Here is a 27,711-nt window from a genome sequence, read left to right on the forward strand (position 1 = left end):
GGCTACTTGCTACAATTGCAAGTTGCAAAAAAATAATTTATCAACAAGTTTCTACAATTGAAATCAAGAAACACGTATAATTTAGGTGATTTTCGCCGGAGGCGGAAATCAAGAAAAAAAAGTAACATGTGGAGATTACGCTAACGACGGCGGGCGACGGCGTCTCTGCCTTGTTAACCACTTGCAGATGTGAGGTTAGGTAGACGGTAGTGAATTCGAAATCCTAGGGATATTTATACCCGGCTTTCTAGAAGCGTTTTTGGGTGTAAAAGTTCAGGCCCAATTAGAAATGGGCTCAATATTGTGATTTATTAATTACTTATGTTAAAAGCCCATTAAAGTTTCATATTTGTGCATTGATTTGAAAGTGGTGGTCGTATACTTGTATCATTGCTTATGAGAATGAAATTTAAGAACATTCTCGATACAGCTGATCAGAGAGACAGACGTGAAGAGCTAATGGGTGCAAAAGAACGGTTTGAAAAGGCTGAAAAGTGTGTGAGAGAGTTGCAACTTGTTGAAAAGAATACAAATGATCTCATCTTGGAATGTAAAGTTGAATTGGACTCATTAATGAAGCATCCTTTTGTGTAGGCTCATTAGATCATGCTATGGTTTGTAATAATTAGAAGGTTGCCATGGCATGTTTTGTGTGATGGTCAAATGGGTGTAAGCCGCATTTTTGTAAGGCACTGATTAGTCGAAGAACTCAACTAACATTTTTGCTGGCTGTATCAATCAGGTTATTAATTTAGAGGCTTTAAGGCTTACAAGGCTGCTCTGCTCACCTTATAGTATTTTGTTACCTACATAGCTCTCTTCATTCTGATGATAAATTCTAATGCCTCATATTCAAAAAACTAACTCATGAACATGGACCTTTACTATGTCATTTAATTTGTGCAAATAAAATAGCACGAAAACGTTGAAATTGATTGTGACTGGTAAAACAAGGGTATATATTGAAGTTATTCACCATCTGATTTCTGCTTCACATCTCCTTTCAAAGATAATTAGTGACACCATTCCATATCACATCAACAAAAAAAGCACGAGGCTTCTTTAAATTACTTGCGTGTTTTATTATAACCCACGTACCGTTCTATCCTATGGTACGTTTTAGTCATATGATTAACTTTTTATGGCATGGTTTAACTGAACTGGAATCCATTGTTAAGAGGTTGTAGTCATGACTTAGTAGGAAACATCAAATGGTATCTAGTATGCAGTCTGGTGATTCATCGTGCAACTATTGTATAATTACTTACATTTGTTGTTACATTTGGTATCTAGTATGCAGTACGCGCGTAACCCGACGATAGTATGCTCGTATTGCAGCATTGGAAGCTTAACCGGTGCTAGTAAGCACGCCACACAACGACTGTGCGCTCTCATTCGGGTGTTGGTGCGCACGTAACACTACATTGAACTTGTCTTGACGTGCAACCTGTTCCGCTTGACAATGTTCTAACTGAAATTCGTTATGACTTGACCCCTTTCAACCCAAGCCCGTCCTGACCCAAACCAAATTAACCTTTTTGTATCGACTCATTCCAATCTTAACCTTCTATGACCCGAACGGCCGTACGGCCGTACCCGCCCGATTCGTTTGCCGGTCTTTAATGGTAATCACGTAACACGTTAAGTTTTTAAAATGAAAAAAAGTATAGCAATACCATGCTCAAATTAAAGAGAATAAAACATTCGATTTTATGGTATAATGTTTTTAAAACAAGTATTAGCCTTTGAAAAAGTTATTAGCGTTTAAACGTTGTCGGGGTAGTTGGTTTAAAATAAGAGGTATATATGTAACTGTTATATAAATTAACAAAACGTGATTAAAGTTAAAGGACCAAACTTGTAATTATTTTTAAATAAATTAAAAATAAACCATAACATGATTTTGATTTTGCTAAAAGACAAAATTGCCTCTAAAATGTTTTAATCTTTTGCATTATAGTTTATATTAAAAGCAACAAGTTTGTTACATTTTAAAAATTAAAAGGTCTCTCACTCATATTTTATATATAGTATAGTATAGTATAGATATAGATATAGATTATTATAACAAACTTTGTGTAGCCCGTTTTGAAATGAAATACATGTCTTCAACGTCTGATTTGAGGGGATTTTAATAGATTTTCTTTTAAATTTAAAAAGAAACATTAGAGAAAGAGAGAGTACGTTTAGGTGACTTTAATCAAGTAGATAGAAGGAAAGACGTGTCTTCTAAGTTTGATTTTGATTACATAACATGTTCACGAATTTATATATGTGAGTTATTCTTATATTTTAGTTAACTTTGGCTAGAATAGAATTATATATAAATTGTGTTATAGTACCGTTGCTAATTGATTGAAATTGGATGGTAATTCAAGATTTGATTGTTGAAACTAGGGTTTTTTTTAAATGGTGACTGTGACTAAATTTGACAAATTTGGCAAAGTTGTGGAATGAATGTGTGTGTGCAAGTACGTAGCTTGGCATGCCAATGTCATTTACAAGTGTGCATTAGCTTCTTGAATTTACATAGATGATTTATTATTTGAAAGATGAATAATGTGACAACATCCTTAAGCCTATGCAAACTTGCAAGCTTGAATCCTTGTGGAGTATAAAGCATGTGTTTATTGGTGTGTGGAGTATAAATTCAGATGCTATGTTATCATTGTGCCATGTGCTCTATCATAATTATCATGTTTTAGGTGTGTTTACCTCATTTCCAACAAAATACAAAAGAGGCTCTTTTTTAAACTATAATTAAGATGCCCAATTTTGTATTTAAAAAGATAAAGTATGTGTTTCATCTTTCTTCTAGCAAGACTAAACAGAAGATAAATGAAACATCGATGCTTAACATGTATGGGCATTTAACAAGGAAGAGGTGTTTCAAGATTATTACGCGTTCTAATTCCCTACACCTTTAATTTTTCTTCATAGTGCTATATAAAATTTAGGTAGAGGTGTTAAGTCAAAATCTTGTATGTGATGTCAACCAAAAAGTCTTTCTTCACCATTTTTCTATTCATATTATTTCTTCTCCATTATATTTATTTATATGATAAGACTGCTCGTAACATAATATAATTCTTTAAACACACACATGATCTCTAGATAAAGTTATAGATTTGTTGTGAGATCTTAGGCATATATCGTTATATTTCATTCTTACAATTTCCTCTACATGAATGATAAAGTGGAAAATATATTGTTGGTAGGAATCAAACTCAATTCCCAAATGTTTGTGGCTTACCAACTCAACTAGAATGAATTGATGTTAGCTTTCTCTTTTTATTAATTGGTATAGATTCACAACCTTCCATTTCATTTTTTCAAAATACAAATACAAATTATTCTTACTAATTTATGTATTTTAGAAAATTATTTATATCTTATAAATCCATAAGATATATTATTATGTATATTATTAAATTTAACTTTTCAGTATTATTTTTTTAACCACTTGTGTAATACACGGGCTTCATCCTAATAAAGCCATTAAAGTAAAATTAACAAATGGTATTTTGGATAACATGTATGAATTAACAATTCAACTAACAAAATAACTTGCTATTAAACAACCAATATGCATATTCCCGTATGAACTTTGTTTTTCATATGTCATCTTAAACTTATGACTTACAACAAGGATTGTGTTTTCTATCTTTCACAGTAGTTTCATTGTGAACTTTATTTTTTTTTTGTCATTTTGAACCAATTATGGCTTGCTACAAGGATTCGGTTCCCATGTGAACTTTGTTTTTTTACAATGTGTTGTCCCTTTCGAAAAGATAATATACATTATATTCATAAGGAACCCTAAAAACCTAACTAAGTGCTATATTTCAATATTGGACCAATAACCACTTATTACAAGGATTATGCTTTTTTATCTCTCACAATTTCCTTATATGAACTTTGTTTTTTTTTTTTATCATGTGTTATCCCTTTCCAAAAGATAATACTATTTTAATTTATAATTCTCAAAAAATTCACACTTTTAGGGAGATAAACTCAAACATTTATTTAATAGTATAAGTATTATTGTAAGGTTTCTGTTTTTCTTAGAAAACATGTTTGAAAATCTTGGTGCCAATAATAACACATTTACTACGTGAATATGTTCCAAAGGTTTTAGCTTTGGATATAAATGGCATTAGCTTCGGATGTGAATGCGTATACTACATGACCAGGCCAACCTATCTAGCTTCTAAACTGGTTTATAAACCGAACCGGTTTTGACCAGCCGTTGACCAAACCGGTGGGTTTAAAACCGGTTTTATACACCTCTATGGCTCTAACTCTAACCCAGTCCATAATATGAGGCTGCTTTGTATGAGCATTAGCCCAGCAACTCCACAGTCCAACCCACTAATAACCTAATTTAAAACCCTAACTTAACTCATCATCGCAGCATCCACCAGTAAATCCAGCACGTAAGAACTGAACTAATAATAATAATAATAATATCAATTGGCAGTCTGTTTACGTTAAGCTAGTGTTGTGTTTCAGGAGCAAGATGAGTGGTGGAAAGAAGAAGCAGCAATCGACGTTCGTGATCGACTGCGGGAAGCCAGTTGAGGACAAGATCATGGAGATTGCTTCTCTCGAGAAGTTTCTTCAGGAGAGAATCAAAGTCGGCGGCAAAGCTGGTAATCTCGGAGACTCCGTCACCATTTCCCGTGAGAAGAATAAGATCTCCGTCACCGCAGACAGCAACTTCTCCAAAAGGTATTAATATTTATTTATTATTCTGTTAATTAAATTTTATTCTATTGCTGATTTTGTAGCTTTTGTTAGTTCGTTCATGAATGTATGTATGTATGTCTGTTAGGTGTTTATTTTGATATTATCATAACACATTAACACTTATATTAGTCATATATTGCATAACCTATACAATACTTGACTGATCATATACATTATATGACTAATAATATTAGTTATGCTAATACATAGTGATGTAACTTTTTTGGACTTATAGATTTAGTTCAGTTGTGGTATATTATACTACGTCACTACTCACTAGCAAGTTTTTAGTTCGGTTGTGGTATATTACATCAAAGTTGTTACTTGTTAGGCTAGAGCTCGGTTTGTTTTGACTTACGCTAGCTTGAGTGCGGTTCGTTTTTGAGTTTTTTTAAACCTTGAACCTGGTCATGATTTATTTTGTTAATTAGTTTGTTAACGTTTTTAATTATTATTATTTTTTTTGAATAACTTTAACCCAGCCTAAGCTCGCGTTGAGCTTGTGTGCAGTTCTTTAAACGAGCCAAAGCTCGGGTCGAGCTCGTGTTCAGTATCTTAAACGAGTCAAAGTTTGCTTGAGCTTGTTTTTTCAGTGTGAATTTTATACATAGAAGTCTTAAAAGAGCTAAAATTTAAAATGCTCAAGACTCGTTAAGGCACAACACGTGTAAACGGTTTTCACATACAAGGCTGTGTTCGTACTCGGCTTGGCTTGTTTTGAGTTTTTTTTTCAATCTAATTTTGAGCAGCTTGCGAACCGCATGTCTACATCTCTATATACAGAAAACAACAAATTTGGTGTTTATATAATTTCGGAAGTAACAACTGGTACTCAATGGTTTGAAAATTGGGCTTTTTAACTTGTGTTCTCTCAATTTTAATTTACCTTTTTAATGGGAAGCTGGGTGATATGTTAATCGTGTATAAGATTGAAACTGAGCCACTACTGACCAAAGTGCATAAAACTAGAATCCAAGGTGCAGGCGTTGTTTATTTAATCGTGTTGGTTATCACTATTTTATTACCCAACATGTAGAAACAGTAACAGACTTGAAACTTTTTAGGTGATGGTTTCTTGCATTTTTTTCAGGTATTTGAAGTACTTAACAAAGAAGTACTTGAAGAAACACAATGTGAGGGATTGGCTTCGGGTGATTGCTTCCAACAAAGAACGCAATGTGTACGAGCTACGTTACTTCAACATTGCTGAGAACGAGGGTGAAGAGGAAGACTGAGCGGAAAGTCAACATTGTTTTATGTTTGTTTGTTTGTTTTTACCTGGATTGGCTTTTAAAGTATGTTATCAGATTTCTTTTTATATGAAGTGTATTGTGGCAAATGCATCTTTTCACTAATTTTGTGCTGCTTTGAATTTCTTGATCATAAACTATTATTCTTTACTAAATTTATTTACCAGTATAAATCTTTGTGAATCGTGTAGAAACATGAGTTTTAGTAAGTTAAGTAATTGATGTGAGTTATAATCTCTGGCTGTAAAAGACTTGATATTTGAGTAAAAGTTGTGACATTTGAGTAAGTCAATGGCAAAAACGGCCACCGGCATGGTATTGATCTTATATGTCTTAGAAACAACTCAACAAGAACGAGAATGGTAGAATGACTAGAATCTCTTGATTTAAAAACATTTGAGTTCAATTAGTTCAAGGTTACACATGAAAGTAAAGTTGCATTAGCAATAGAATGGTAGTTTAGAATTTTATTACACCTCCTAAAAAACAATCATTTAATCAAATTTTCTTTCAATTTGTTTAAAATTTAATGTACTTTCACAATGACCAACCATAACACCACTTTAGTGAAAGTGAAAATCATCTTTCGTATTCACAGTCACCAACCATAACAATATCTGTCAATATGGTCTTACATTAGTGGTAACTCTAGCTTGGATCATAAGTTCCACCAATATTCTTTTATGTTTTGTGTTTTTAGGGTGTAAATGGGCTGAGCTGAGCCCAACTATGACTTACGAGAGGTTGAGCACGGCTCGTTTCGAGCTCTTTATCTAAAGCTTGAGCTCGGTTTGTTTTGAGATCTTTTTCTAAAACGTTAGCTTGGCTCGTCCGTTAGTTTTTCAAGTTTGGGCTCGATCGCTTATTATATAATTAATTTGTATATGTTTTTAATTATTTTTCTTTTATAACAAGCCTAAGCTCGGGTCGACATCGTGCAATACCATAAACGTGCTAAAGCTCGGCTCGAGCTCGGTTGTACACTATAAAATTAATTCATAAAAGTTCAAAAGAGGACAAACTTACAAAATACTCAAAGCTTGTTTAGGTTGAACGAGCTTAAATGAGCTTTCCATACAAGGCTCGAGCTCGATAACCAAACGAGCTTTATTTTTATTTGAGATTCAAGCTTGAAAAAGCTTGGCTTGTTTCAAGCTTTTTATCAATCCGAGCTAAAGTAACTATGTACGCGACATGATAACCAGTGTTGCATCTGACCTAACCTCCAACCTGTGTAGCCCACAACTATTATTGTGCATAATAAAAGAAACTATGTCATTCGATACGGATTAGGACATAGAGGGTTGCCTTTAGGTAAGTGTTTTCCCATAATCGAAAGAAAAGTGTATCAAGATGTAGTGAATTTAGCCGGTAGCATAATTGAAAGATTCGTTAGGCGTAAAAAAAAGGATAAAAATATAAAGATTTATGCTTAAAAAAATAAAAATAAAAATAAAAATAGAGGTTTGGGCTTGTGGGGGTTGGCCCAGTTGTCGTAATTTACATACTGGAGTACTGGACACACGCTAACACACACCTCTTACCGTTGTACGAATCTCCTGCAGCTGCATCTGCATCTCTCCGGCGATATTATTATGTCATTCAGGTATTCCGATATTATTAATTCCTTCAGTTCCATCTCCGTTCCGATAGTCACTGCAAGTTCGCAATTTCGGAATATATTTATTTACTTTTTTAGGGTTTGATTTTGATAGAATAGAAAATGAATTGCCATTATTACTTTGTATTAGATTCCATCCACTGTTGGCTTTTGATATCCACTTGTAATTCTTTCTTTCTTTCTTTCTTTGATCAAGAGAGAATAATTAGCAAATTAAATTGTTCATGTTACCAATTTATACTCTGTTAATTAATGGTTGGTTTACGAGTCCAAAGGGGATCTAGTACTACAAACTGGTTAATTAATTGTTAGTTTATGATTGCTCTCTTAATTATTATTGTATGGTCAATTGTGTGTTTTGTTGCGTTTAAGAGAGTAAAGGATTATGGCTGAGAGACAATTGGGTGATACACACGATGCTCAGATGCAACCGCCACCTAAGGATGATATGATTGGTTATGTTATGGCCTTGGAGGCTGCTTTACTCCCGTGTCTTCCTGCAAGAGAGCTTCAAGCGATTGATCGGTCTCCTCATCCTTCACATCAGAGTAAGTAATCTCTTGTTTTCTGTTTATGTTTGTTAATGTTCTGGCCTGGTCATTTTTGACATTTTTCAAGTGTCAAAATAAGTGCATTACAAAAAAAGGATAATGTCCTGTTTGAAACATTATTGCATATAGGTAAATACATTTAAATAAAAAAAAGTATAATGGCCTGGTAATTTGACATTTTGGAGTGCCTACACATTCGTGGTTTTATCTTTTATAACATTTTTCTATTTTTTATCTCAGTTGATGTGGAGAGGCATGCTAGAGATTTCATGGAGGCTGCTAAAAAACTCCAACTTTACTTTATCAGTTTGCAGCGTGAGGATCAGCCAACCAAAGAAGAAATCTTGCAAAAGGTAATTAACATTCGGATGATAATCATGATTTTCTGCTTTTAGTTTTAATAAAGTGGACTTTAAATGGTTTGTCTGTTTTGGTAGTTATACTCGGTGACCTCCTAAGCTGGTAGTTTTTGTTGGAATAATCTTGGTTTGTTCATACGTGAAACGGGTCAGACTATTGGAAGTTAATCATAATTAGTCCATATGCTTAATTTATTTTAGTTTTTTTTTAATGACAGTTTATTTTAGTATGACAAACAAGTTTAAGGTTAATTAGTTTCGTAATCTGAGTCATAGTATGTTTAGGAAGTTGTTTGATATAAAAAGATGGATAGGATCCTTGTAAGTTTCGTGCAAGTTTATTCATAATAGAAAACTAGTAGGTATGCCCGCGCGTTGCGGCGGAGATTCAATAAGGATTCAGTTTGTATGAGTGAAGCTCGTGGCAAAAATTTGATGGCATCAACACGGTTTGTGAGAGTATTGTAGTTTGCTATAGGTTAATGCAACATGTGCTAGTGTATGTTGAGTAAAAACAAGGATGATGAGACAAATAGAGTGATAAGTCTTTAACGTCACAAGTTGCAAGGTGAGCATACACTTGACTAAGTTTTAATTACTAACAAATATTATAAAAAAGTTTGATGAAAAAAAAACATAATATCTAAAACAAAACAAAGGCAAACAAAATGAACAAAAAACTAACTTAACTATAACATAAATAAACAATACGACAATATCTTCTACCATTACATAGTATAGAAACAAAAATAAAAGAATATTTTAGAGATCATAAGCAAGCACTTAGAGGCTTATAAGATGTCAATGGATATACAGCCCCATTAACATAGTTTAATTGTGACCGTTCTATCGTTTGTTCGGTTAAAGTTTAAGGAACGAACGTGAGCACGCTCAGTTTGTTTACAAGTTTCCATCCGCAAGTTACACTTGTTAGCTTCTTTCTGATACTGTGATGTCACCTTGTTGGCCTCCAAAAGTGCCATGTCAGCGCGTTGTTGGCTTTCTAATGTTTCGGCTTCGCGTAGCTTTAGTTCTTATAATAAAAGCTCTGCGAAGTTCTTCTCGGTTTCCCTGTTCACCTCAGGATCGTGTTTTGTGCAATCTGCCTGCGATATATTCAGCAGTTAGAAATAAACCGACCAGGTTGCGTTGGGTTGGTCCGGATGAAAACATGTTTGGGTTGAAACAGTCAATCCGGGCCAGCTTTATTTCAAACAGGTCAAACTGGGCCAAGTTTGATCTTAACCGAGCAAAACTGGCCTAGTTTGATTTCAAAAGCGTTAGGTTGAACCAAATCAGGCGATTTTTATATTTTTTAGAGATCATAAGCAAGCGCTTAGAGGCTTATAAGATGCCAAGCGATATATAGCCCCATTAACATAGTTTCAGCCTATAATTAGCTCCAATAACAACTGCAATAATAAACTGCATATAACCGTAAGTCTCCACGAGCCGGGTTGAAGCATGAGTTTTATATACAAGCGGGCCCACATTTAACAACCCGAAATCTGATAACTTTGCATCATAATCCTCACACAACAAAATATTTGAAGTTTTCAAATCATGCTATATATATATATAATCAGCGGCTTCAATTTGTCATGTAGATACTCCAACCCTTTTTGCTATTTCCAATCAAGCCGTTTACTGTTGGCCGGATAACCTGGCAAAATAGTAAAATTTTCATAAGGAAAATCTGTTGGCCCGATAACCTGGCAAAATAGTAAAATTGTCATTAGTAAAATTAAACAACACTTTTAACAAACACCCAATCTAGAAACCACAAGCATTTACCGCTGGTTTCATTTTGTTGTGTATATAATACCCTAACCCTATAGCTGTAACAGCTGCAATATTTATCCTGGTGTTCCAGTCTAGCCGTTTTCAATATTCATCATGCTGTTCCAGTTGAGCTATCTTCTGTTGGGCCGATATCCTGGAAAAAGGGTAAAACCATCATTTTCAAAATTATCGAAACTTTTAACGAACACGCATTCTAGAAACCACAAGTGTATAACTTCTTTCATAATTAGTAAACATTTTACTTTTAGATCCTAAAACATATAAAAGTCCAACCCTCTCACTGTAACAACTGCAATATTCATCATGTTGTTCCAATCGAGCCGTTTACAATATTCATCCTAGTGTTCCAATCGAGTCATTTTCTGTTGGCCCGATAACCGATTTTGTTGGCGCCATTATAAACGAAAGCGAACCATAACTAAAACAAAAAACTGAACCACACTGAAACCAAACCTAAACGAAACCAAAAGCAAACCAAAATGAACCTATACAACCAAACTGAAACGAGACTAATAATAGAAAATAAAAAACCACACCGAAACCAAAAACCGAATAAATTGAAACCAAAGCGAAACGAAACTAAAAAAACACAAGGCGTGCTTTTTCCCTCGAACTAAAACAAGGTAGTAAGCCAAGTAAATACAGAACCTGCGTATCCTTTCATATGACCTGACAATGTGGTTTTTTCATCAAATGATTATTAGAGAATGCAATAGTACCAGCAGGATTGAGTTCTCCTCGTATGTTACATGATATGCAATAGTATTGAAGTAGGTTCTCGTCAAAATGGGTCGGATCAACTTGGGTTTACCTGTAAGCAACTTTTGTCTTTATTTCAGAACACACTTACAAATAATCAACGCATTTAATATAATTATGAAAACTTTGTCTTACAAATTTTCAATGATAATATGTTATTTTTAATAGTGTTTGTTTAGAAGGTTGTATGTACCAAAAACACATGACCCGTTTGACATGTTATAGTGTTGCTACTATTTATATTTAACACGACCCGTTCATTCGTAAATGGATTGAAATTGTCAAATCTTGTTACCTTAAGAAAATGTTGAATCTAGTTGGTAATACTTTCTTTATCTGCCTAACAAAAAGAATATTTTGTAGTAATAAATAGCGAGTGTAATAAATAGTATATTACCAGTGAATATGCTTGAACATTCTTCCAAAGGAGTGCAGGAGCAATTCCTGAAATAATTACAAAATACTGAATGTAAGGAATGTTTTATTACACCAACATATAGTATTTGATTCATTATAATTTTTACCTAATTGCCTAATGAATTGTGTGCTGGATTAGCCTTGTTTCCATATTTTTAAGCTTAAAATGCTAAGTACCAGCAAAGCACCACCATAGTCTCCACTAGCTACTAAAGAAGCATGGTTTGTTGAGAATATAAAACCAATAAGTCCACCAGTAAAAACAATGCTACGTGTTAAATGATTTGTTAAAGAAATGATTATTATTGTAATAGCATGATATTTAAAAGTTCAATATAATGAACCAACAGAAAAAGAAACTCGCCATATGGAATACCAAAACCAAAATCATGAACCTTTTTGCTGACAGTTGTTTATCTGCGATTTCATTTTCCACTTGTTCACCAACTTCTTCTCCATTTACATATTCCACGATAATTGAGTAATCTCCGTCCTTTCCATCCAAATATGGCAAGTACCGAGTACCTAAACGTTAACATAAGAATATACCATTAACAACCAACTGGCTGAATATAAAAAGTTTTAAGTAAAAACAATTAAGCTTACCGGGCTATCCTAATTCCCATATCAAGGCCAAATTTCACATTTTCATATCATAATATATATAATCCAACAAGTGAAATATTATTTGAACAATCTGAGTAAGTGAAAAGAAAAACCTAAAAGAACTAAAGAAGAAGGAACATTTTGTAATCAAACCTTAAAGTTCAACTAAGTGGAAACGATACCTCGAACCCTAATCGGAGAGAACGGCGTTTGAATTCTGAGCAGATAGAATGAAACGATGATGAAACGCGCGGGCTTGATTGACGTCTCCATCAGGCAAATTAGAGGGGTGGCCGGGGGGGGGGGGGGTTTAAAGGTGAAGGAAGCTCAGAGGTTGGAATTGAAACGCACAGGTCATCAAATCCGATTGACTGTTCAACGTTAATGCTGGTAACATAATTTCTTTAAATGTGCCGGAGATTAGTGACTTCCCGGAGAGTTGCCGGAGACTTCATGACAGTTTAATTTTAAGGCGTCTCGGAGAGAGAGAATAAGGAATATGGAAGGTTGCCTATATGTATTATAATGTAATATAGATAATCATTATCGTAGTTTGATCAGTTTACTCTTTTTATATTGGTTCAAGCGTTAAAAGTTTGTTTATTTAGTCATCTTGTTAGGAGATGTTAGTAAAGGGTTTTATTTGGGTTTATTTTTAACTGTTTATGTTTATCTAACGGGTCAAGATGATCATAGATTAGTTTGGCTTATCTTTTAGTTAGGAAGTTGAGTATAATTAGGATTAGATTTTGGGTCTATTTGATGGGCCATGGTTTTGACTTTTGACAGCATGTAAGTTTTTAGTTTCTGTTAATTAAAAAAAAGTCTACCTTGTTTGATCAAAGTAACCTGCATTCATCTTTATGTTCTTGTTCTTCAATTACTTTGTCGATTTTGATTACCTGATTACCGCTGTTTTGCTTATGTGGCATTTTCCTGATAAGGTGTTTATCACTACATTACCAAATGAAACTGTTATTGAGTATCAAAATGCAACAAGCAATTTGATTATTCAAAGACGACAAACTTATGGCTTTTGGCTTATCGGTGCTAAATAAGCTGTTTTCGAGAAATCTTTTTAAGGTTTCTATGAGTTGGTAATTCTGAAAATTAATGTTTGCAGGACATTGCGATGATGGAAGAAGAACTGAAGACGAAGACGGATCTCATCAAGAAACAGGAAAGATTGATCCAGGGGTGGAGAAAAGAGTTAAAAGACCAATTACGGAAACATAATGATGAGCTGGAGAGAGTTTAAAACTTTTAAATGTATGATCAAACAACATTCTATTGTTCAGTTTATAGTTTCTGTTTCTGTAGTTTAGTTTTCACTTGCAAACACTTTTTTTCATGAAGAGTTTCCAAATGTTTGTTTGGTTGTACCTTGCAAGCATTTATTGAGTTACAGTCCTGGCACAGTCGCTGTTGCGGATGCTCTAAGCAATTGATTAGTTTCTATTTAAAGTGTTGATTTAGTTTGTCTCTCAATTTGTATCAATTTGGATGTGAAACAATATCACACTTCCAAATTTTTTATTTATAAGTTATAATAGCAATCTATTTGAAAATTATCAGAATAATATTCACCTATTACCAATCATCTAGTAAATGACATATTGACAAAAACTATGTTAGTGTTAGTTAGAGTTTGAAGGTAAGTTGTGGTAAAACAGTAAAGGTATTGTATTGTAGGTAAATAAATATAAATAAAACAAGTTCTTCAAGGTTGTTAAATTCATAGATCCTAAAAACATAAAACTACGTTGCTATCATGTGTTATTCTACCAAAAATAGTTGTGATTCTAGCATATATCAAACTTTGATATCTAACATAACCATTCATCACAACCAAAAATAATACACAAATAACATAACCTTTCACTCCATCAATACAAAACACATTAAAAGAAGGTAATGTTAAGTAAAATGTGTGTTACAAATCACATTTAGCAAATGCTCAACACAGTAAATTCCACTTTCATATATTATCAATCAGGATTCAAACAACATATCGGTAAGTGACATAACGACCAGCAGTCTCACTCGGCCGAATAATTTTCACGACCTGTCCACGTTTTAGCCCGTAATATCTAGCAACGGGGTCACTCACTTGAATTCGAGGTAGCTGAAAACAAAACAACATTATAAACACAATCACTTAAAGAAATCAAGTCCAAAAATATAAAGAAAAAAAATATATAAACAGACCTGTGTTTCTTTAACTGTGTATCTCTCGAGTAACGTTTTCTTCTCTTCGTTTGTAAGAACCTGATGTTCGGGAACAAGAACATGGTTTTTAACATTCACCAACAGCTCTGCTTCCTGCAGTAATTACACCAATTGTGTTAAATTATAATACTGTACAAGTTAGTTAGTTAGTTAGTTACAGAATTAAAAGGAGAATAAAACAAGGGGATGTTACCTGAAAAACTTCCAAGTGAAATTTAGTTGATATCTCACTAATGCAAGTTCTTGCAAAAGGAGTGAGATTTTGCTGCACAACCAAGATTCCACGCGTGACATTTTCAGACTTCATACGGTTTATATAATTCTTTATTGTCTTCACTCCAACTTTTGCTTCATCAGGAAAGAAGACATAGATCTGGTTTGTAATACAAGCACACGTTTTAAAAAAAAAAGACATTAGAATAACAACCGGCAGCACTTGTAAGCAACTTCAAAGCTCATTTTTACATGAACAGAAAAAAATTCATTTAATCATAAGCTTTTTTTTCAACTGAGCAAAGATATGACTATTTTTATTTGATAGTATATGTTATTACAATGATTCAGTGTTACTGAGCACTAGTCAAACACCTTTTAGGGGGTGTTTGGCCTAGCTTATTCTTATATTTTGAAGTAGCTTATAGCTTATTTTCTATTATTTGATAAGCTCTTTTTAAGTGTTTGGATTAGCTTATATTCTACAAGCTGATTATACGTCTTAATAAGTTGTTAAATCCATCATTCTTTAATTTTCTACCGTAATAAGTTGCTTCAATATTATTAATCCATCACCATTTGAAGGCAAATGAGTAATTTACCCCCTTAAACAAATAAGCTTCTTCAAATAAGCTAAAAAACCATCTTCAAATAAGCTTATAAGCATAAGCTAAAAAAGCTAAGCCAAACACCAAGTTAAGCTTATTTTGTAAAAAAAAAGCTAAAAAAGCTATATGCTTTGCTAAAAAAACTAGGCCAAACACCCCCTTATATGTGTTCTTTCAAAATTATATATACATATGCATATACACAAACCTTTATAGATAACTTTTCAAAATAAGTATTATTTGACAATTTTGGGGATTTCCAACACTGCAAATGTTACTAATACCAAGGTTGTAAAAATCTAATCTAAACTCCGATTAACCACTAGTTGATACTCCACCGACTTAGGGCTGTTCACGAGTCGAGTAGGGGCGTTTTCGAGCTTGGGCTCAAAATTAAACAGTCTAACTCAATTAAGGCTCTAGCTCGATTTTGAAGTTAAATGATATTAAGATCGAGCCAACGAGTCAAGCCATGATCGAGCCGAGCCTAGGTCGATTTTGGCTCGGTTACAAAAATGAGTCAACTCAGCTCAGGATGTTCCAAATCAAGTTTTTTTTAGCTAGTTTTATTCAAGCTTTTATCGAGCGAGAGACGAGCCCGAGCTTTTTGAACTGTCTCCGATTAATTGCTATTTTGAGGATTTTCAATATATAAAAATTGGTATGTGTATGTATGTATATTTGAGAAAAAAAACACATAAATTATAATAATAAAAAGGGGGCTAAGTTAGTAAACCCTAAAAGCTTAAGAGTAGTTATCAGACAGAAGCAATTAATTAATAGAAATCAAAGAATGTATGTATAGCATCACCTGTTCAGAGGAATCGTTCTTCATTGACTTACAAATAACGAGATCTTCACGCTTCATATGCTCACCATACTTTTGAACAAACTGCCTTGTGTCCATCTCCAGCTCGAACTCTCCGACCAGATAGTTTCTGTCTTTCAGCATCTCCATCACCGTTCGCCGTATTCGCAACAGCCTCTTCACTTCTTCCTCCGACAACGACATCTTCTTCTTCCGGTGGTCAATTAGGTTTGTGTCTTGTGTTGGGGGAGTTCAATTTTATTCAAATTAAGTGAATTGGATTAATATTAAGTTTTATTTATATGATCCTTGCTTTTCGCATTTTATTGCAAATCTATTTTGACTTTAGCTACAAAGTAATGGTTGTTTGACATTTTAAGCATTCTCAACTCGTTTTCTAATTTTTCATAGCAGGATTTTGTAAATTATAGGATATAATAATTTATTTATTTTTTGAAATACCAAATATTTGTATACTATGGGGTTTGAATCCCTAGGAGCTAGTCCTTATGATTGCTTAACTTATGTTGATTTATATTCAATTATCAAAACATACATGAAATATAAAAAATAAATTTGTTATAAAATAATTTAATTAAATGTAAGAGTAGGTGACGATGTGGTAGCTTTGTGGAGATATGTTGTTACGAAAGAAAGTTAAGGTCTATGAGAAAATTTTGGAATCTGATAATGATGGTTTGGTGTTGCGGGTGCTCTAAGGTGTGAGTAGTACATGAACCTGTGGGGTCATATGATACTACAGTTTTTTATTTTAGTTTATATCTGATGTATATAAAAATATACATCTTTTTAGCATCAAATAATCTCTAAAATCTGCAACTTCTATCAAATAATATAGTTAAAAGAACTACTTATCATGTTAAAATGTATTTTCAGGTGAATCCAAGCCTCAAACGAAGAAACGAATGAAAAAAAACAAAGAAAAACCAAAGAAAACAGCAAAACACGGGGTCGTGCTTTTGGAAGCACGGGGCCGTGCTTCCCTCCCAGAAACGACAAAAAGAATTAGCACATGTCACTAAAAAGCACGGGGGCGTGCCTCAGGAAGCACAGGGTCGTGCCTACCTTCCAGAAACGACAAAATAAATCTGGCACATGTCATAAAAATGCACGGGGGCCGTGCTTCTCACTCCAGATTGCCTATAAATAGAGGCTCTTGTGCCATTTGAAGAGTGTGCCTTGAAAAGAGTTCTATCCGATTCTCTCTTATAAAAACACACACTAACACTCACATAGAAGGTTTAGTGAAGAGTTTGAAGGCTTAGAGGTCATCACCATCAACCATCATCATCATCTATCATCATCATCATTAAGAAGGAAGCTTCATCTACATTTGGTTAGATTGTTCCAAGTTTAATCATGTATTTGTTATTATCATCCATCTTAATGTTTATCATCATGCTCATTATGAGCTAAACTCCATTTAAAATCTATGAAGAAACTTTGTTTTACTTGATAATTATATAAAACATGTGGTTTAGTTTGGTAAAGTACATGGTTATCTTACAATTATCTTTTGATGAGAAATGTTTCACCATCTTAAAATACTAATTCAAAGTTGGTGATTGTCAATTATATTGGCAATCATTCATGATCGATTCATGTTCTTGAAAGATAGAAACACTTTGATACATTATCGAAACATGGATCCTTATATTGTACTTAGAAATGATGAGATATAAGTTATGATGTATTTCTCTAAACCTAGGTAATCCGAAAATGGCTTTGCTTAGGATATCAAATTAGTTAAAGAAGTCATATGTTAATGGAATGTGTAATTATAAACTACATAAATCAACCAAGTGGAGGTTGAGTGAGTTAACTACAACCACCCGAAGTTGTTAGAATTGGTATTTGAGAAATCGAAGTCAGTTCTAATCATTCTACTTTACCAACTGCTTGTCTACTTAAATTGACATACTCGGGGTAGCATGCTATTAAGCATAGGATGGACTTGAAAATATGCATGCTATTATTCATTATGTCATAGAATATGTTCACTCCAAAATGAGGATCATAATTCTATCATATATTATTATGACAAGTCTATCACATGTTTAACTATTAATCATCAAGGAACAATGGAGTGGATTCTAGATATTAGATGGTAACCTTCGCATAATTGAATAACTCGTTTAGAATCTCTTGTCTTGGTCACCTATATATTATATATATAAGTATTTACATTTTATAAAAAGTTCAAAAATTAACCCCACAATGATTAAAACCTCCGATTAAAGTAAAACAACGATTTATTATTAGAAACCTTTGTGTCCACGGATCGATACTTGGTTCTTACCAATACTATTCTACATATACGATAGGTACACTTGCCTATTTTGTGTGTGTTTAGTCTTTGTAGAAATCACTTTTATAAATTTAAAACACGATCTTGTGCAAAAGCTAAATATCCAATCTACCATCCTTTTATATTTTACAAGTCGCACGCGCAAGCACATCAAGTTTTTGGCGCCATTGCCGGGGATACACGGTACGTTTCTAAGAACGATCCAAGTTTTAATTTAATCATTGTCTATAATTGTACAAAGTTTTAACTTCTATTTTATTTTGTTTTACCTTTATTTTTATTAAATATTAAAATATATAAATTTTACGGCTAGCCTACTTTTTATCTTTACTTACCTTACCTTACTCTAGCTTAATTAATTTAGACATTAGTTTAGTTTAGTTTAAAATAGCGTAGCATAACTTGTAGTTTAATATTAGACTAACTTAGACTAATCCTATCTAACTTTTACTTTAGTGTTTAATTTTGATTTAGTCCTATGTATGTCCTCTACTTTTGAGCCTGGGCTTGTTTCTCCAATTTCTGAACCGGAACGACTCTTTCGTCGACGAGCACGTAAACGGACAGCAGAAACCGCTGAAGCAATCAAAGACGAATCAGTAGACGCCACCACATCAGGAGAAAATCAAACCGAAGAAATGATGGCGACCCAGAACAATGAGCCGAACATGAGCCAGTATGCCAAGCCAACTCTCGAAGGCTACGGCAATGGAGTGGCTCCACCCGAAATCATCGAAAATTTTGAAATCAAATCAAGCACCATTCATATGGTGGAAAATTCAGTTCAATTTCATGGTCTCCTCGACGATGTGACAACCGGTAATTTCCCAAACCCATAAGCTAAGTAATCAACCTAATAATTAGGTGATTGTAAATATTAAGCGCGTGCATTTGTTATGTGCGCCCTGCGCGAGCGCGCCATGTTAGTCAGCGCGTGCAGATGTTATGTGCAACCTGCGCGAGCGCACCATGTTAAGAACCGGCGTGAGCATATGTTATATGCGCCATGCGTGAATGATTTGGCTTTATGTTTTCATGTAACTTAAACGTTATGTTGTCTATGGGTTGACCATCCCGCATGATGCTAAGGCGGGTGCATCCTACATCGTTTATGCGCGTGCGGAAGGGAACTAACCTACCCGCATGGCGGGAACGTTGAGAGCTAGTTTGTCTGAAGCTCCAAGATGGAATTGACTTCAACATGACTGATCACTATGTTGAAATACCAAGACCACCTGGAGAATCTACAAATGAAACTCAAATGTCCCTAACTGCGAGAAGGTTACGCACCTACCCGCAGCAAAGACATGTCCTATACGCAGAAAGCTATGCGCACCAAGTTATACGCGCAGAACACTTGGTCTATTCTCCAGTTAAGGAGATTACTCCCGCCCGAAAGGAAACAGTAGCGTGTTTCAGAGATTTTCCACTTTTTACTGTACACTGACAAAAGTACCTGAAAAAGCACACTGTAACATGAAAAGTCAACTGTCAGCCACCCTATTCTCACCAACCCCAGACCTGCATGTTCTGTCCAAATCAAATCAAAATCTTTTATCCACCACTCCACTCTTAAGTAAATAATAATAACTTCCATACTTTATCATCATTACATTTAGATATGAAAAGATTTCAATCCCCTAAAGCAAGGGATTGTGTTCCCTTGAGTTTGCCTATAAATTTGTAGCCTAAATTATCACCCAAAACACACTTCAAAGAACTACAAACTTGCACTAATCCTTTCCCAAGCATCCGTTGTTTCCAGCTCCGATCCTGTTACTAGGTAAGCCGAGAATATAACCTTGAGACCTACTATCCAACCCTTATATTCTCCTATTTCTTGATCTTAATATATATACTTGTTATTTAATCGTATTCTAGACCTTCGATTCCGAGGCCAACACCAAGAAAACCCGAATCTCGATTAATCCCTTAACAAGAACCACAGGTGAGTCTCACAGCCCCTATTTTCACTGTTTTCACTGTTTTTAAACTGCTTTCGGGGCGAGGGACACGTACTTAAATAATGTTTTATCATGGTATACTTACAAGCTATGCAAACGATTATGTGTTTAAGTTATGTTTCATGATGAGCAATGCAAACGGTTATCTAAGGTTTTCAATGTATGTGCGCTAGAACTCGAGTAAGTGATCACTTTACCATTGGAACTCTAAGGGTAGGGACTGCTGGTTTGATCCGCCCACTCGTAGGGGTCGCACCTCTTTGCATGGACGAGTGCCTGGCATGGGGCAGTACTATGGGGTTGAGCCCGCTCGTAGGGGTCGCGCCTCTTTGCATGGACGAGCGCCTTGTTTTCCGGCACAACGTCTGCGCGTAACCCGCGGGACGGTATCCTTAGCTCGTAGGGGCAATGCCTCTTTGCATGGACGAGCACAGTTTCTCAGAATTGTTCGCGCGTAACCCGCGGGACAGTATCCTTAGCTCGTAGGGGCAATGCCTCTTTGCATAGACGAGCCTAGTTTTCCAGAAACGTCTGCGCGTAACTCGCGGGACGGTTTTACGTTATTTTAGCTCGTAGTGGCTGCGCCACTTACATAGACGAGCACCGTATCCAGAATTTGTTCACGCGTAACCCGCGGAACGATTTTTATCAGAATATTGTCAGAATTATGTGTTAATACGATTTTACCAAGCAGATGTTAATGATGTTGCCAGAAATGTTTCAGAATGATTTTATCAAGTTACTAAAACTTGTGAACTCACTCAGTTTATACTGATTCAAATGTTTTTACGTGTCTTTCAGGAGATAACTAGGTAGCGCATGGAGTCACACTTAGAGCACCACACGCTGAACATCTAAAACAAGCTTTTTGGAAGATTTTGGTTTTATCCCCTCGATGCGCACGGTTACCCGCCGCGCAAGGGGATATGGCGAGGAAATCTTCAGTTTTATACTTGGATGTTTTTTTTGTAATCTTTGAACAATGTAATGTGTTTGTACTAAACTTCTCATGCGCAATAAAAATCTTTGAATGTTTTGCAATGGCCCGTGCTTAATTATCAATCCCCACTCGTGCGCGCCCGGCTGTTTCCGCCGCTCAGGGCCGGGTGTGACAGATTGGTATCAGAGCACTGGTTATAGCGAACTAGGAAAAGAAGTTTTTAACCTAGACTATAACCTTTGGGGAATCGCATGAAATATTTTTCAAAGAATATTTTCAAAAGAATATTTTCAAAAGAAAAATCACACACGCACTTAGGAACACGGGTCACAGTGTCTAGAGATAAGAACATTATGTGCTCTGAGTACATGCGCTAAGTTTGTTATATTTTCTTTTTATGAAAAGAATGCCTCCAACCAGAGCCAAGGGAATTACCATGACACCCGAGGAGCTCGCAGAAATAATCGCGCAGGCGATTGCAACGCATGAGGCCAGCAAGGCCGAATCTAGTCAGGGTCGCCAAGAGAACGAGACCCCAGAACCCGAATCAGGAGCCTTGAACAAAGGATGCTCCTATAAAACATTCATGGCCTGTAGGCCTTGGCCGTTCAAAGGCACCGAAGGAGCCATTGGGCTCTACAATTGGATTGACAAGATGGAGACCGTTCTCTCCATCAGCGGATGTAGTGAAAACCAGAAGGTCCTTTACGCGACCTGCATGTTCCAAGAAGCAGCTTCGTCTTGGTGGAAGCTCCAAGTAAAGACTTTGGGGCGAGAAGTTGCTCTTCACAAGACCTGGGAAGAATTGAAAGAAATGATGATGAGAAAGTTCTGCTCTCGCGCAGAAATTCAGAGCTTGCAACAAGAATTCTGGAACCACACCATGGTAGGAACGGATATCGATGCCTACACCAATCGTTTCAACGAGCTTTGCCAGCTGGTGCCAGACATGGCAAACACAGAAGAAAAGAAAATCGAGAGGTACATCTTTGGGTTACCTCCTGTCGTTAGAGTCCCGCTCAACGCCGCCGCACCTCCGACCTTTGACGAGGCGGTTGCGCGAGCCATCACCCTTACAAGGGATACGGTTCGTGCGGGTATGTTGACCGCTCGCTTGAACGAGCAGCGAACCTCTGACTCCAAGAGGAAATGGAACTCCCACCGAGGGTCAGACTTCAAGCAGCCACCGCCCAAGAGGCAGGAAAGCACAAGGGTTTACGCGATTCAAGCCGCGGAACCATCAAGGAAAGGATACAGCGGGCCTCGCCCATGGTGCAGCAAATGCAAGTATCACCACGAGGGTGAATGCGCAAAAATCGAATGCGCCAAATGTGGCAGACCAGGACACAAGGCGATGAATTGTCGCATCAGAGAAGCTGGATCGAGCGACAGCTGCTACGCATGCGGGAAGCCTGGACACTTCAGTCGGGATTGCCCACAGAAAGGAAACCAAGCTCGCGGGAGAGCTTTTGTGATCGGCGCGGGTGAAGCAAAGGAAGAGCCGAATGTGGTAACCGGTACGTTTTTGCTTAACGGTCATTATGCATCTGTCTTATTTGATACTGGCGCTGACCTAAGTTTTATATCCCATGAGTTTAAAAACTCCCTGGGCTTAGCGACCAGTAGGCTAGACAAACCTTATACTATAGAACTAGCCAATGGTAGGCAGTTATGCGCGAATGAAAGGACTGAGCAATGTGTATTAGTCATGGGAGGTCATGAGTTCAATATAAACTTGTTGCCAATAGATTTGGGAAGTTTCGATATTGTGGTAGGTATGGATTGGTTGGTCGAGAATCTCGCGGAGATTGTTTGTCATGAGAAGCAGGTTCGGATTCCACTGTTGAACGGAGAAACTTTGATGATTCAAGGGGAAAGAAAGGGAGTTGCGACGAAACTGATTTCGTGCCTAAAGGCGCGCAAGTGCCTAAGGAAAGGGTACTACGCCTTCCTGGCGCATGTAATAGAGAAGGGAGATGAGCGAAGAATTGAAGACTTACCTGTAGTGCGCGAATTTCCAGAAGTTTTTCCTAAAGATCTGCCCGGATTGCCGCCACCGCGACAAATCGAGTTTCGAATTGATTTGGTCCCAGGAGCTGCGCCAGTAGCCCGAGCGCCTTATCGATTAGCTCCATCTGAGATGCAAGAGCTATCCAATCAGTTACAGGAACTTTTGGATAAAGGTTTCATACGCCCAAGCTTTTCACCTTGGGGAGCTCCAGTACTGTTTGTTAAGAAGAAGGATGGTTCGTTCCGGATGTGTATTGACTACAGGGAGCTGAATAAGCTGACAGTCAAAAATCGGTACCCCTTACCGAGGATTGACGACTTATTTGACCAGTTGCAGGGATCCAGTTATTATTCGAAGATAGATCTACGGTCAGGATACCACCAACTTAGGGTCCATGAGGAAGACGCGCCAAAGACAGCCTTCCGAACCAGATATGGCCATTATGAGTTCTTAGTGATGCCTTTCGGGCTAACTAATGCGCCGGCTATATTCATGGATCTGATGAACCGTGTGTGCAAACCATACTTGGACAAGTTTGTGATTGTGTTTATAGATGATATTCTAATTTACTCTCGAACCAAGGCCGAGCATGAGCAACACTTGAGGTTGATTTTGGAATTGTTAAGGAAAGAAATGTTGTATGCAAAGTTTTCTAAATGTGAGTTTTGGCTTAGAGAGGTTCACTTTCTCGGTCACGTTGTAAACGAGAAAGGAATACACGTCGATCCTTCTAAGGTTAAAGCCATCGAAAACTGGGAAGCGCCAAAAACCCCAACTGAGGTGAGGCAATTCCTTGGACTAGCTGGCTACTATCGACGCTTCATTGAGAACTTCTCCAAGTTAGCTCTACCTCTGACCGCGCTAACTCAGAAAGACAAGGCGTTTATTTGGGGCGAGAATCAGGAAGCGGCATTTCAAATGTTGAAACAGAAGTTATGTAGTGCGCCAATTTTATCTTTACCAGAGGGGACGGATGACATCGTCGTTTACTGCGACGCTTCACACCAGGGACTCGGATGTGTCCTTATGCAGCGAGACAAAGTTATAGCGTATGCCTCGCGCCAACTCAAGACCAATGAAAAGAACTACACAACGCATGATTTAGAACTTGGAGCGGTTGTCTTCGCGCTAAAGATTTGGCGCCATTACCTCTACGGTACGAAATGTGTAATCTTTACGGATCATAAGAGCCTCCAACATATATTCAATCAGAAGGATTTAAACATGAGGCAACGAAGATGGGTTGAATTGTTGAATGATTATGATTGCGAGATCAAGTATCATCCGGGGAAAGCGAATGTGGTAGCAGACGCGCTAAGCAGAAAGGAGCGAATAAAAACACTACGGGTCAAGGCCCTAAAGCTAACAATTCACGCAGAGCTCTCTACGCACATCCGAGACGCTCAGCAAGAAGCCTTGAAACCAGAGTTTGTTAAAACTGAATCCCTTGGGGGTATGATTAAGAATTTGGAACTTAAAGGGAACACTCGATATTTTGCCAACCGCATATGGGTCCCTCTCAAGGGAGGACTGCGCGAGCAGGTATTAAACGAAGCTCACAAGACGCGGTATTCCGTACATCCTGGCGCAGACAAGATGTACCAAGATGTTAAAATGTTGTATTGGTGGCCCAATCTTAAAGGCGCCATCGCGACACATGTCAGTAAGTGCCTGACGTGTTCAAAGGTAAAAGCTGAATACCAGAAGCCGTCGGGGATATGGCGAGGAAATCTTCAGTTTTATACTTGGATGTTTTTTTTGTAATCTTTGAACAATGTAATGTGTTTGTACTAAACTTCTCATGCGCAATAAAAATCTTTGAATGTTTTGCAATGGCCCGTGCTTAATTATCAATCCCCACTCGTGCGCGCCCGGCTGTTTCCGCCGCTCAGGGCCGGGTGTGACAGATTGGTATCAGAGCACTGGTTATAGCGAACTAGGAAAAGAAGTTTTTAACCTAGACTATAACCTTTGGGGAATCGCATGAAATATTTTTCAAAGAATATTTTCAAAAGAATATTTTCAAAAGAAAAATCACACACGCACTTAGGAACACGGGTCACAGTGTCTAGAGATAAGAACATTATGTGCTCTGAGTACATGCGCTAAGTTTGTTATATTTTCTTTTTATGAAAAGAATGCCTCCAACCAGAGCCAAGGGAATTACCATGACACCCGAGGAGCTCGCAGAAATAATCGCGCAGGCGATTGCAACGCATGAGGCCAGCAAGGCCGAATCTAGTCAGGGTCGCCAAGAGAACGAGACCCCAGAACCCGAATCAGGAGCCTTGAACAAAGGATGCTCCTATAAAACATTCATGGCCTGTAGGCCTTGGCCGTTCAAAGGCACCGAAGGAGCCATTGGGCTCTACAATTGGATTGACAAGATGGAGACCGTTCTCTCCATCAGCGGATGTAGTGAAAACCAGAAGGTCCTTTACGCGACCTGCATGTTCCAAGAAGCAGCTTCGTCTTGGTGGAAGCTCCAAGTAAAGACTTTGGGGCGAGAAGTTGCTCTTCACAAGACCTGGGAAGAATTGAAAGAAATGATGATGAGAAAGTTCTGCTCTCGCGCAGAAATTCAGAGCTTGCAACAAGAATTCTGGAACCACACCATGGTAGGAACGGATATCGATGCCTACACCAATCGTTTCAACGAGCTTTGCCAGCTGGTGCCAGACATGGCAAACACAGAAGAAAAGAAAATCGAGAGGTACATCTTTGGGTTACCTCCTGTCGTTAGAGTCCCGCTCAACGCCGCCGCACCTCCGACCTTTGACGAGGCGGTTGCGCGAGCCATCACCCTTACAAGGGATACGGTTCGTGCGGGTATGTTGACCGCTCGCTTGAACGAGCAGCGAACCTCTGACTCCAAGAGGAAATGGAACTCCCACCGAGGGTCAGACTTCAAGCAGCCACCGCCCAAGAGGCAGGAAAGCACAAGGGTTTACGCGATTCAAGCCACGGAACCATCAAGGAAAGGATACAGCGGGCCTCGCCCATGGTGCAGCAAATGCAAGTATCACCACGAGGGTGAATGCGCAAAAATCGAATGCGCCAAATGTGGCAGACCAGGACACAAGGCGATGAATTGTCGCATCAGAGAAGCTGGATCGAGCGACAGCTGCTACGCATGCGGGAAGCCTGGACACTTCAGTCGGGATTGCCCACAGAAAGGAAACCAAGCTCGCGGGAGAGCTTTTGTGATCGGCGCGGGTGAAGCAAAGGAAGAGCCGAATGTGGTAACCGGTACGTTTTTGCTTAACGGTCATTATGCATCTGTCTTATTTGATACTGGCGCTGACCTAAGTTTTATATCCCATGAGTTTAAAAACTCCCTGGGCTTAGCGACCAGTAGGCTAGACAAACCTTATACTATAGAACTAGCCAATGGTAGGCAGTTATGCGCGAATGAAAGGACTGAGCAATGTGTATTAGTCATGGGAGGTCATGAGTTCAATATAAACTTGTTGCCAATAGATTTGGGAAGTTTCGATATTGTGGTAGGTATGGATTGGTTGGTCGAGAATCTCGCGGAGATTGTTTGTCATGAGAAGCAGGTTCGGATTCCACTGTTGAACGGAGAAACTTTGATGATTCAAGGGGAAAGAAAGGGAGTTGCGACGAAACTGATTTCGTGCCTAAAGGCGCGCAAGTGCCTAAGGAAAGGGTACTACGCCTTCCTGGCGCATGTAATAGAGAAGGGAGATGAGCGAAGAATTGAAGACTTACCTGTAGTGCGCGAATTTCCAGAAGTTTTTCCTAAAGATCTGCCCGGATTGCCGCCACCGCGACAAATCGAGTTTCGAATTGATTTGGTCCCAGGAGCTGCGCCAGTAGCCCGAGCGCCTTATCGATTAGCTCCATCTGAGATGCAAGAGCTATCCAATCAGTTACAGGAACTTTTGGATAAAGGTTTCATACGCCCAAGCTTTTCACCTTGGGGAGCTCCAGTACTGTTTGTTAAGAAGAAGGATGGTTCGTTCCGGATGTGTATTGACTACAGGGAGCTGAATAAGCTGACAGTCAAAAATCGGTACCCCTTACCGAGGATTGACGACTTATTTGACCAGTTGCAGGGATCCAGTTATTATTCGAAGATAGATCTACGGTCAGGATACCACCAACTTAGGGTCCATGAGGAAGACGCGCCAAAGACAGCCTTCCGAACCAGATATGGCCATTATGAGTTCTTAGTGATGCCTTTCGGGCTAACTAATGCGCCGGCTATATTCATGGATCTGATGAACCGTGTGTGCAAACCATACTTGGACAAGTTTGTGATTGTGTTTATAGATGATATTCTAATTTACTCTCGAACCAAGGCCGAGCATGAGCAACACTTGAGGTTGATTTTGGAATTGTTAAGGAAAGAAATGTTGTATGCAAAGTTTTCTAAATGTGAGTTTTGGCTTAGAGAGGTTCACTTTCTCGGTCACGTTGTAAACGAGAAAGGAATACACGTCGATCCTTCTAAGGTTAAAGCCATCGAAA

General features: G+C 37.5%; 2 protein-coding genes and 1 pseudogene across 3 annotated transcripts; 2 read left to right on the forward strand and 1 right to left on the reverse strand.

The window, feature by feature from the left end:
* The first annotated feature begins 4,499 nt into the window (after positions 1 to 4,499).
* Positions 4,500 to 6,079, forward strand: LOC143634307 (large ribosomal subunit protein eL22z-like). The gene is made up of 2 exons (XM_077102428.1): positions 4,500 to 4,731; positions 5,840 to 6,079. Exons 1-2 carry the CDS (start codon positions 4,520 to 4,522, stop codon positions 5,982 to 5,984), a joined length of 357 nt encoding a protein of 118 aa, XP_076958543.1. The 5' UTR covers positions 4,500 to 4,519; the 3' UTR covers positions 5,985 to 6,079.
* A 1,926-nt stretch (positions 6,080 to 8,005) lies between these two features.
* Positions 8,006 to 13,555, forward strand: LOC143634271 (mediator of RNA polymerase II transcription subunit 28-like; annotated as a pseudogene). Its single transcript, XR_013153824.1, has 3 exons — positions 8,006 to 8,168; positions 8,412 to 8,524; positions 13,239 to 13,555. The product of XR_013153824.1 is annotated as a mediator of RNA polymerase II transcription subunit 28-like (transcript).
* A 410-nt stretch (positions 13,556 to 13,965) lies between these two features.
* LOC143634272 (DNA-directed RNA polymerases II and IV subunit 5A-like) lies at positions 13,966 to 16,188 on the reverse strand. The gene is made up of 4 exons (XM_077102403.1): positions 15,977 to 16,188; positions 14,538 to 14,717; positions 14,324 to 14,437; positions 13,966 to 14,240 (listed from the first exon to the last, which is right to left on the reverse strand). The coding sequence occupies exons 1-4, from the start codon at positions 16,175 to 16,177 to the stop codon at positions 14,115 to 14,117; spliced, it is 621 nt and encodes a 206-aa protein (XP_076958518.1). The 5' UTR covers positions 16,178 to 16,188; the 3' UTR covers positions 13,966 to 14,114.
* Between the last annotated feature and the right edge of the window lie 11,523 nt (positions 16,189 to 27,711).

Source organism: Bidens hawaiensis, unplaced genomic scaffold, assembly GCF_021521415.1.
Source record: "Bidens hawaiensis isolate Kalapana, Puna unplaced genomic scaffold, B.hawaiensis_p1.1 tig00007041_1, whole genome shotgun sequence".
Taxonomy (NCBI): domain Eukaryota; kingdom Viridiplantae; phylum Streptophyta; class Magnoliopsida; order Asterales; family Asteraceae; genus Bidens; species Bidens hawaiensis.

Excerpts from the sequence above, each read along its gene's own strand:
- LOC143634307 (XM_077102428.1), top strand. The coding sequence starts at position 4,520 with ATGAGTGGTGGAAAGAAGAAGCAGCAATCGACGTTCGTGATCGACTGC. Across the intron at positions 4,732-5,839 it reads GACAGCAACTTCTCCAAAAG|GTATTTGAAGTACTTAACAA; the intron begins GTATTAATATTT and ends CATTTTTTTCAG.
- LOC143634272 (XM_077102403.1), bottom strand. The coding sequence starts at position 16,177 with ATGTCGTTGTCGGAGGAAGAAGTGAAGAGGCTGTTGCGAATACGGCGA. Across the intron at positions 14,438-14,537 it reads TTCACTTGGAAGTTTTTCAG|GAAGCAGAGCTGTTGGTGAA; the intron begins GTAACATCCCCT and ends TAATTACTGCAG. Across the intron at positions 14,241-14,323 it reads ACACAGTTAAAGAAACACAG|CTACCTCGAATTCAAGTGAG; the intron begins GTCTGTTTATAT and ends TTTTGTTTTCAG.